A 10,997-nucleotide genomic window follows, 5' to 3' on the forward strand; every position below is an offset into this window, starting at 1 on the left:
AATTATCACATTTTTATGATACGACCTTGTAGCCAGACCCACATCCAAGGTTATTGGGTCTGGTATTGCAGTCAAACCTACTTAAACTTGGGTCATGCAAGTTTAATGTTATTATTAATATTATAAATATTACTCTTGGGTCAGACGTTGCAGCCAAACCCAAAACTCTTGGGTATAGTTTTGTAGAAAAACCCAACACTTTTAAATCTTAACTTTTTTTGATATTTTTTATGCAAAAAGAGATTGATCCGCGGCATCGCACGAGTCATCTAACTAGATAAAAATTATAACTTTTCAGTACAAGAAATTGATTTTGTAATGTTTCTTTCCCTAAACAATGAATGTTTTCATAGCACTGTTTGTTGTTTTTCAAATATATGGGCATATATTGTAAACTATAATTTTATGAAATTTTGTTGTTCATGAACGTGTGAAAAGTATTAATTATATAATTAATATTGAATTTTTGTTATTAAAAAGATTTCAAACCTATGAAATATAAAACACAAAGCCTCTTATTTTCAATTAAAAAGATATAAAGAGAAGGAGAATGACCTAAACCCATCCCTAACCCCGAAAAGCCACCAAAAGTAGGGTTTGTTTGTACATGTTTTTAGTATAGGGAGTAATCTAACTAACCACTTAAACTTGGAGGACTTCACGCGTACTCAGCCCTACAGAGTATACCTAGTTACGGTAACACTGTAAGTCTGTAACAGTAACCCCTCTCAAAAAAACGAAAAACACACCTAAACTAATTTGTTTTTTCTTAAAAAAAAAAAAAACAGATCTTAGCGCTCATTTCTTGTGATTTGAGTGCTTATATTATATTTTCCCTGATCTTCTGGATTTGTCTGCGAGTGATTGAAATCAGCAGTCATGGTTTCAACGAACAAGCTCAAATCCGTCGATTTTTACAGGTCCGATCGATCTCCATTTCTTCAAAGATTTCGCTTTGTATTATGAATCTGGAAGCGTTAGATATCTATATCTATTTTTTATTTAGCTCATGAATGAGGTTTGTTAATGTAGTAAATAAAGTATGTGTATGTGTTGATTTTTCAGGAAAATTCCTAGAGATTTGACAGAGGCATCGTTATCAGGTGCAGGATTATCGATAGTAGCTGCCCTAGCTATGGTGTTTTTGTTTGGAATGGTATGTAGCTTCTTCTCTGCCACTTTTTCAGTGCTAAATACGCAGATTGCTGCTGCGTTTTAATGATTATTTTGATTTGCAGGAACTTAATAATTATTTAACTGTCAACACCTCTACATCTGTGATTGTGGACAATAGTTCTGATGGAGAGTTCTTACGTATTGATTTCAATCTTAGGTAATTTTATGTTTTTTATTTTTCATTATTTAAATCTTGCCTATGCCATGTTTCACTCTCTGCATAGGAATTCTTTCCATTGAATTAAGGTTGTTTGGATTGAGCATATGATTGTTTCATTTTAAGCTGAGGTCTAGAAGAGTATTATTATTTTGGGATTTATCCCTCGTACAAATGCATACCAGGAGTTGCGTTGCTGCATTTGGTGCACAGTAGATAAGCAGGATGAGTGTCATTTCCTTGAAGATGTTTTTTGTTTTTCGATAAGTAGAGGGGAGTTGGTATTATGTACATAGCTGATTACAGTGTCCGGACATGGTGATACCTAGGCCTTGGTCTCTTGTTAATGTAGTGTTTAGCTTTTGGGATTTTGTCAGGATTTATGATGTTAGGCTGCAGTTGTTGTTCAAGTGGCAACTGTTTTTTCAACTTCTTTTGTCTCAGTTTCATCAAAGAGGTCTGGTTTTATATTGCCCCTCATGTGCTTAACTTTGAACTTGATCTATAGGTGTGAACCTAGTTTCGACTGTCAATCTGTTTTTGTTTCCTCTTCAAAGCTTTTAGGTTTGTGGCTGATTTTTTTCGATGTAATGCTGTAATGCTTTTGTTTCCTCTTCAAAGCTTCAAACCTCTAATGATGCTGTAATGCTTTTCCTATTTAAATTTCTTGGCTTTACATAAGTAACTGTTAATCTTGTATTAAACTAGCTGACAGATAAATTTTCTTTTTAATTGTAGCTTTCCTTCACTCTCATGTGAATTTGCATCGGTTGACGTGAGTGACGTGTTAGGAACTGTAAGTTTTTTCTATCTATTGTTGTGTTTCTTCAATTTAGTTTTATGAAAATGATTATTTATGTTTTTTAAAAGGCTTTTTTATAAATTATTTTTCATTTTGTGAAAGTGACTTGGGTGTTGACAGGTGAGATAGCTGCCCAAGACTTGAGAAATTATGGTTCTCTAAGTTTTTAGATTGGTGATAAGCTGGAAATAAAAAAAGAAAAAAGAAAAAAATACAGAAGTAGGTGCCTTTGGTTTAGTAGGATTTCATTGAAAAGTAAAATAAATTGACCAAGATGTCCACAAAGCTATCCTCACATGTGAGTGGAATCATGGAAATTTCTAGAGATAATAATTGTTATTCCTCTTGTACTCCAAGATAAATTAGAATGCCATTTTTGCTTTGCCTTATCTTTTTTTTCTTCTATTTAGAGTGCAGGTGCAATTTTCTTCTCGACAATTTTCCCATATTTTTTTAAGTTTGATGTTCACTGCATGCTTGCATTGTACAATATGGTGAAATATCCTTGAAATTATTGAGCTTGGTGTGCGCCCTTGTGGTTCACAATCCTTACTGCCAATTTATTTTCTGAACACATTATTCTTGACTGGCCTAAAAGTTTACATTCATTTTTCCAGAACAGGTTGAATATAACAAAAACAATCCGCAAATTCTCAATTGATCATGATTTGAAGCCCACTGGATCTGAGTTTCACTCTGGACCAGTTTTGCATCACATCAATCATGGAGATGAAGTTCATGAAGAAGGCAGTGAAGGTTCTGTATCACTCAAAGCTCATAATTTTGATCAATACACGCATCAGTAAGTTGCTGAATTTCAATTTACAGATGTTTGTTAGGTTCTGAATTTGGAAGATTTTCTTGTAGTGATTTTAGCGATACCTTTGTTTGACTCATATGGAGTACTTTCTTCTCAGGTATCCAATTCTAGTTGTCAATTTTTATGCTCCTTGGTGCTACTGGAGTAATCGCCTGGTAATTTTACAATGTCCATTTATTGCTTAGAGTTTAGTTTGAATATTGGGATAGAAGACCATTTGGGGTGTCAGATTAATAGATTGCACATCTTTTATGATCTTTGCAATGATACAGCTTCTGAACCTAATTTTTCAAGCAATACACTGCATATTTAGGTCTAGGTGTATTTGAAATTGTCCAATGAGTAATGTCATGTGATCTTAGTGTCAGGAGACTGCTCTTTGATGTTACTGAGAGATAGGAACTTATAGATTCATGATAATAAGCTCATACTCTGGGCGTTTTGTGACTTTAAATGTCTTGATAAAATCATCTAAGGATTTCAAATTTTTTGTCTTATTGTTTGTTGTTGAATAACTACTCAGTTATACTTGGCAAAATCAAATTGAACCCATCCTGCATAAATACAATGATGACTGGTGGACTCAGTGTTTTGCTTTCTTCTTTGCTGACTATTTTCTCTTGTTTCAGAAACCTTCATGGGAAAAGGCAGCTAAAATAATAAGAGAAAGGTGTTTTTCTTTTCTACTTTTACATTTTTTTTCTCGCTGAAAATATAGACAGAGCCTTCATTTGAAGTAAATTGTTCCTTGATTTGGCATTATGTTATTTAATTCCCACAATGTACATACATTTTATCAGGTATGATCCAGAAATAGATGGGCGGATTCTGTTGGCTAAGGTTGACTGCACTGAAGAAGGTGATCTGTGTAGGAGGTATTTTTTAGATCAATGTTTCCTGACTTGTAATTTGATTTCTGTTGGTGAGACAAAGTGGTAATGGGTTTAGCATTTGGGGGTAGCATTTCTATTCTGATAATGTAGCTAATAGATTTTGAAATTCATGATGCACTTCTAGTTTAGTGTGTACGAAAAACACTGCATTGCTGTAATGTGTTGAAAGATTTCTTCCAACTCAATATTAATTCCTGTCTGCTTAGCTTCATTGTAGTTCATGGGGTTGTTTCTCCATTCTCTTTTACCCTTGTTGTAGGGTTTAGTTTCCTGAGTTGATTGTTTCTTAATGTAAGTATTTTTCCATGAATTTTCAGGAATCACATACAAGGGTATCCATCAATTCGTATTTTCCGTAAAGGAAGTGATCTTCGGTAATATATTTTCATCTATACTCTTTGTATGCTGTTGATGATTATCTTTAACTTATGTTGGATGTTTTCTTGGTGCATTTTTATTTTTAAGGCAATTGGAATGCATATTTGCTCTTTAAATTTACCATTTGAGGTAAATCTATTTTTGTAAACTTCCGTATTCTCTTCTGTTTATTTAGGAGACTTTCTTTCTTTCTTTCTTTTTTGTAAGGAAAATTGGATTTAAAATGTGGAAACAAGGGCTGGCTTCTTTATGGACATGAGTACATGCAAGAAGCTAAACAAACTAAAATCATTAAAATTGACAAAACCCTGGAAAGAAATATGAATAAAAAATCAAAAGGCGCACAAGACAAGAAATGACGATGACCTATCTCTTTAGCAAGCATACAGATATCTTGAGATTTTGAGATGCTTTGATACAGTCTTAGATATGAGATTGACTTGTAATCATTTGAAGATTGTCTAATTTGTTTGGTCTTCCTTGGTTTTCAAAAGTGAATGTGAGGCGGAAATAATTTGGTAGACTGAGCCTCGAAGTGGTGTGTCTTGCATTCGAATTAACTTTTTTTGTTTTGTTGGGTACAACATCCGTACATGTAAATTTAATTATCTACTATCCTTGACATAGTTTTTGGTACCCTGTTTTGAAGTCTTCCCTCAATTTCATATACTTGGTGGCCAACACCAATTCCTTCGTAAAATTTAACCTCCTTCTTTAAATCAGTCAAGTTGAAATTTCCTAATCAAGTTCTGCTACGTCCAAAATGCAACACTATAAAGATTGTCATATATAAGCTAAGAAACAAAATATCAGAACAAAAATGGAGGGTGGAAGGAATATACTCCTTTTTGTAGTTTCAGGTCCCCCTAACATTCTCAATCTTCACAGCATTTTTTAACACCTAAGAAAAGGCTGCTTGCAGCAATAGATGTCAACTTCTGCTTTGATTTATTGCTGAATACAACATTTTTGTTTCCTATCCTTTTCCTTTCTTTAATATCTGGCTTTGTATTACTGCTTCGTTGGCCAACTTTGGTATCGGGCATCTTCAACTGTCACAGGGATGACCATGGACACCATGACCATGAATCTTATTATGGAGATCGAGATACAGACAGCCTGGTTAAGGTATGAACACTTCTCTTTTTCCTATTTTAATGTGCAAACTTGGGTTGTTCAAGATAATTGATGCAAACCTGGCATACTTTCTATTGTCCCTTGCAGACAATGGAAGGTTTGGTTGCACCTATTGCAATGGAATCTCAAAGGCATGCTTTGGAGCATAAACCTGAAAATGCAACAGAGCATGTTAAAAGACCAGCTCCTTCAGCCGGAGGATGTAGAATTGAAGGATATGTGCGTGTAAAGAAGGTAAACCTCCCATTCTGCATGGAAATCAATGGGATAGACCCTATGGTTGCTTGTAGATATGCTGCATGTTAGTTGATGATGGACATGATCAAAATTAGTAAACAAAATGACAGATCAATAATCATTCAGCCATCCTCAGATTCTCACAATATTGTGGTCATTTTGTGGGTCTCTAAATTGATCCTAAAAGGAAATATTCAGCATTACTTTTGGTAAGTTCTTGGGTTTTAAAGTTGAGCTGTAATGTGCTCTGCAGGTTCCAGGCAACCTTGTGATCTCAGCTCGCTCAGGAGCCCATTCCTTTGATTCTACTCAAATGAACCTGTCACATGTCATATCCCATTTCTCATTTGGTATGAAGGTTTTGCCCAGGGTAATGAGTGATGTGAAGCGTTTGATACCTCACATTGGTCGAAGTCATGACAAGTTGAATGGCCGATCATTTATTAATCATCATGATGTAGGGGCTAATGTCACTGTAAGTTGTCTCTTGCAAGCGATCCTCTAGATTCATTATTTTATTTATTTCTGTAATGCTTACTGCATGCTTGGCCATAACCAATCAGCATTTCAATGTGCCGTAGTTTGACACCTCAACTACACCAACAACATTTACATGCATGGGGACAGGATGGGCATAGAATGTGGATTCCTAATTTTTCTTCATATGGATGCATGAATGTGCATGAATATACCATGGACCCACAATATGAAATTATTCATTTAGGATATCGTCTTGGACCACAACCATTTTAAATGTACAAATGGTGAAGAGAATGCAGGTCTTGAGCAGGAGTTTTGTTAGGGTGAGCCATTGATGGTTGATGGATTAAACATGCTTGTTCTTTGTAATGTTAATCAGGGTTGTTGCTATCAATATATGTTTAAAATAGGACATTGATTCTTTATGTTTGAGATAAATTCATTCTTGTTCCTGATCATAAAATCTTGAACCACCCATGTCCTGTGGGCTGATGAATGGATATAATTCTAGACAATGTGATAACCTTGCAATTTAAGGATATCTTAACATTCAATTTCTATAACATGGTAATTGCAGATAGAGCATTATCTCCAAGTTGTTAAAACTGAGGTGGTTACAAGAAGATCTTCAGCTGAGCACAAATTAATTGAGGAGTATGAATATACAGCTCATAGCAGTTTGGCACAGACTGTCTACATGCCAACTGCAAAATTCCATTTTGAGCTCTCTCCCATGCAGGTTCAGTAATAAATTAAAAAAAATTGATTCGTCTTTCTCTTTTATTATTATTGGACTGGAAGATTATTCGTTGTGTTTTCTCTGCTTTTGATCTCTCATTTGTTTCTGACACTTTTTTGTTGTACTTCTGATATCAGGTTTTGATCACTGAAAATCCCAAGTCTTTTTCACATTTTATCACCAATGTCTGTGCCATAATTGGAGGTGTCTTCACGGTTCGTATTTAAATTTGTGTTTCTTTAGTCTTTTATCTCCAGCCACAAGCAGATGCAGTTTCTGATAGTTTTTCTCTTTCCATTTCAGGTGGCTGGTATACTGGATTCAATTTTGCACAACACATTTAGAATGATGAAAAAAGTAGAACTCGGCAAAAATTTTTGATAGGAAGATGAAATTTGATGTATAAATTCTGTTCTCATACTCCTTTTTATTTAGCAAGGATTTGATTAGAACAATTACTGTATTTACCTGGTTTTGAATTGTTATAAGCTATTCTAATTGCTAATACAAGAAATTTTCCATGGCTCTCTGCAACTCCAACCTAGGCTGTTTGACTGCTTGTTCATTTTTTTTCCCCTTCTAGTTGAGGAATAGATGCCCCTTGAAACAAGAGTCTGTTTCAATTGCATGTGTCCATGATCAAGCACAATGGATATTGGCCCTGCAGCCCTCCCCCTCTTTCCTCACCGCCTCGTCGAAAATGGGAATCATGCAGCTTTTACAAGGAAGAAGTTTTGTTTTCCAGTGCGGGAACTGGGATATTGCTATTGCTCCAGGCTGGAAGTGCTCTGTTTACCACTGGTATGTGATGGGAGAAAAGAACAAAATTTTCCAAATTTCTTGCATCCACACAGTGAAAATTTTATTTATTTCGTTCTATACAATAATGTGACATGAAGTAATGAGCACACCATAAACTTTATCATCCGGAACAAATGAATGTTCAAACACCAATACACCTTTGAAATACCCAGTTGAAATCACTGAGCTCAAGGCAAGAAAATCATAGAGAAAGCCAGGGGGGTAAAAAGGGGGAAAAAAAATGGAACAGGGTCAAAAAAAAAATGGAAATCAAATACTTGTTTGGATAATTTTCCTCCTAAAACGATAAGATAAGAGATGAAGCAAAGAATGCTCCCATGGAACCAATGAAACTCGCGAACAATGAAGAAGCTGAGTTTGGTGGCACACCGATGGGAGCTGGAGTTGGGTTTATGTCGGCTATTCCTGTGGGAGCGGGAGGAGTCTCAACGCCGCTAGGTGTAGGAGCTGGGACAATGTCGGAGTAACCCAGAGACGGAGAAGGAGCTGCAGTGGTTTGGTTTGTGTTAGCAGAATGATTGCTTGATCTGTCTGCTAAAACGACCACCTCCAACTTCTCATTCTTGAGACAGTTATCTTTGTTTCCACTGATGAAGTAGTGATGTCCGGAATGGTTGAATGTGAAGACAGTCTTAGGGTCACTGAATGCTGCAATAGGATTCTTTGTGGTGCAATTTTCATAGTCCCCCTTGCTTACTTGAAGCACCGAGTCTTGGCTAGGATCATAAGCAAACACTGCAACAACCGAGAAGAAACAACTTCAGTTATCGTTAGAGATATGTTAACAAAATACTAAGATTTTGTACATGTTCTGTCGGAAGATGAAATCTTGGGACAAAAGGTCAACTTACAGAGGGAGTCTCCGATCCGAAATCGGGTACGTTCAGCCCAATCGTTGTAGTAGCTCTTCGAACTGGAACTGGTATTATCGGGCACGGTCCAACCTTTCGAACCGCCTCCGACTTGATATTGAAATGCATTGTTCTTCTGTATCAAGAGCAAGAAACACAAGAGCCCCAAAACATGAAAGACTTTGTTTTGGGAACTGATGTTGGCCATTGAAAAACAATAAATGAGATGTAGAGCAAGTGAAGTGTCTTTCACCCAAAATCTAAAATCTCAGTCTTAGATGAAGTTGAGCTGTGACAAGGATGGTGTTATGTTCAGCGTTTTTGTAGGCCAAGTTGCATGAACTTTACAAGCTGTGGCAGAGAAGCTTTTTTCTACTTTTTCATATTCTCATTTCTTGGGATTTCTTCGATGCCAGTGCAAAGCATATATTTCACTCTTTTAAGCAGTGTTTAGCATAATACTTTACTTTGACTGTTATCAAGAATATTCATGACTTCTGCATTGGGTAAAGCTAATGACATCTAATACACTATTAACATGTCTGTTACCACTATAAGATATAATACTTTCATGAGTTCATCTTGAACCATTAACTTGCTTGATTAAGCTACTCTGATATGCTAGTTTCTTTTCTTCTTCTCAGGCACAGAAGAGCTCTGGATGGCTTGATTCCACTTGGAAATATAAAGTTCTCTCTGTTTATGTTTCAGAAATGGAATGTCATACAGGTTGCATTTGAGCTGAGTTAGAAGTTTCTACTTATCTCCTTCATCAATGGAAGACAACCAAAGCAATGTCATGCAGTTGTCTGCCAATTTTTTCTTTCGAATATTAACATGATAGATGATGTTAGTAACTAGTGTCTTTTTCAAATGATAGATAAAACTCCTGATGAATTTAAACATGCATGCTTTCACATGTTTATCAGGATGGACTACAGGAAAAAGGGGGCCATTAATGGTTCTGGTTGACAATTTCGAGGTATGAACTTTTCTTTGGTCAAAAGCCTGGGGTTTTACAGTGTCCAGACTCAAAATATGACTGGTTTGATTATTTTAACAGATTTTTATCTAGTATTTATATAAATGAGCTTTAATATAGGTATAGCAATCTTGGTAAATACAAGATTTTTCAGACCAAAAAAAACATGAGTTAGATAAATATGTTAGATTTAAAATACTTGAATTTGATAATTTATCTAACCTAAAAAAACATGAATCAAGCAAGCTTGAGTTTGGATCTAACATGGATTTGGAAATGATACCAAGCCCAAAACACTTTTCTTGAAATTAATTTTTCAACAACCACAAAATTCTACTAACTTTTTTTTAAATAGTTATAATTTTTAATTCTTCAATAATTCTTTTATTTTTGAATTGTTGTAATAAATTTTTAATTTTTAATTTATTTTCTGCGTAGCTATTATATTATAGCAGTATATATATATATATATATATCATGCACTCTTAAAATAAAAAAAAAAGTGAAAAAATTATAATATTATTTTTCTATATTTGCAAGACTTACTGATATTTTTTTTTTATTGTACTTGTTTTTTCTGTAACTCTTTAGAGGAGAAATATATTGGATCCTGGAATATAACTTTGTGTTGAAAAAATATCCTTAAAGATAATATTTACACATGCCTCAGGTTTTAGTTTGTTTTCGTTTATTATAACTTCAATTTATACAACAGCCAATAAGCTGAGGTGCCATTACTGAAACGAAGATCTTCCTCTTTGGCACCTCCAGCATTAGGAAACAAGCTCAAAACAGAAGAACATTAGTTTAAAAGAGCACTTCATCATGTTCGAATCACATGCTTGATCTTCTGGCCTGTTGCTGGAACAGAAGAATCTGCCTTGTACAGAGCTCTTCAAGGCAAAAAAATTAGTATGAAAGGGATCGAGCTAGTTTGTTAATGTAGTAGCCAAATAGAACATGCAAAAATAGTCCACGGGAAATAGAAATCGGGAAGATTTGGTTAGAAGCTATGAACACAGTAATTATAATAAGAATGACAGAGATTTGCAGAAATCGACGTTGGTGGGATAGTGCCAACTGCCAAGCTATAGGTAATTTCCGTGAAGTTTCTTGGTATTTTCTTGAATGTAAACAAGTACGTTATGGGGGGTTTTTTCTTAAGACAAAATGGGTGGTAGATAGGCCGCTTCCACATCTATAAGAGAAAAACTGTGTTAGCGCTGTGCAGTGGTAAAGATTAATTTTTTCTTAGATGCATTTATTTGCTGGAAAATATATTTTTTTAAAAAGTAAATTTTGAAAAAATAAATTTTAAAAAAATAAATTATTTTTTAATGTTTGACAGTGTCATGAAAAATAAATTAGAAAATACTTTCCAGTATTTGGTTATATCATGGAAAATTAGTTGGAAAATAACTTATTAATATTTTATTTTTTTTCAAGTTTATTAAAATAATAATTAATAAATTTTACAAATTACAAAGTTGAATGAGAATGAAATTAAAAAAAAATTCATAAAT

The 10,997-nt window shown here is 34.6% G+C and overlaps 3 protein-coding genes across 5 annotated transcripts; 2 read left to right on the forward strand and 1 right to left on the reverse strand.

The window, feature by feature from the left end:
* The first annotated feature begins 708 nt into the window (after window positions 1–708).
* LOC133669411 (protein disulfide-isomerase 5-3-like) lies at window positions 709–7,359 on the forward strand. Of its 2 annotated transcripts, XM_062089535.1 has the most exons (15): window positions 709–920; window positions 1,066–1,156; window positions 1,239–1,333; window positions 2,072–2,129; window positions 2,753–2,937; window positions 3,053–3,110; window positions 3,585–3,625; window positions 3,756–3,830; window positions 4,166–4,222; window positions 5,288–5,354; window positions 5,451–5,597; window positions 5,854–6,075; window positions 6,658–6,819; window positions 6,957–7,034; window positions 7,123–7,359. In XM_062089535.1, exons 1-15 carry the CDS (start codon window positions 880–882, stop codon window positions 7,198–7,200), a joined length of 1,455 nt encoding a protein of 484 aa, XP_061945519.1. In that variant the 5' UTR covers window positions 709–879; the 3' UTR covers window positions 7,201–7,359. The 2 variants fall into 2 exon arrangements, with proteins under 2 accessions (XP_061945519.1, XP_061945527.1); XM_062089543.1 differs by lacking the exon at window positions 2,072–2,129 and having other exon boundaries at window positions 2,758–2,937.
* A 95-nt stretch (window positions 7,360–7,454) lies between these two features.
* LOC133669434 (uncharacterized) lies at window positions 7,455–10,530 on the forward strand. 2 transcript variants are annotated; one of them, XM_062089577.1, is made up of 4 exons: window positions 7,455–7,620; window positions 9,137–9,221; window positions 9,373–9,474; window positions 10,190–10,530. In XM_062089577.1, exons 1-4 carry the CDS (start codon window positions 7,520–7,522, stop codon window positions 10,199–10,201), a joined length of 300 nt encoding a protein of 99 aa, XP_061945561.1. In that variant the 5' UTR covers window positions 7,455–7,519; the 3' UTR covers window positions 10,202–10,530. The 2 variants fall into 2 exon arrangements, with proteins under 2 accessions (XP_061945561.1, XP_061945552.1); XM_062089568.1 differs by lacking the exon at window positions 10,190–10,530 and having other exon boundaries at window positions 9,373–9,859.
* On the reverse strand, window positions 7,647–8,807 carry LOC133669425 (early nodulin-like protein 9). Its single transcript, XM_062089555.1, has 2 exons — window positions 8,493–8,807; window positions 7,647–8,376 (listed from the first exon to the last, which is right to left on the reverse strand). The coding sequence occupies exons 1-2, from the start codon at window positions 8,698–8,700 to the stop codon at window positions 7,919–7,921; spliced, it is 666 nt and encodes a 221-aa protein (XP_061945539.1). The 5' UTR covers window positions 8,701–8,807; the 3' UTR covers window positions 7,647–7,918.
* Window positions 10,531–10,997: the final 467 nt, after the last annotated feature.

Source organism: Populus nigra, chromosome 1 (genome assembly GCF_951802175.1).
Source record: "Populus nigra chromosome 1, ddPopNigr1.1, whole genome shotgun sequence".
Lineage (NCBI taxonomy): Eukaryota > Viridiplantae > Streptophyta > Magnoliopsida > Malpighiales > Salicaceae > Populus > Populus nigra.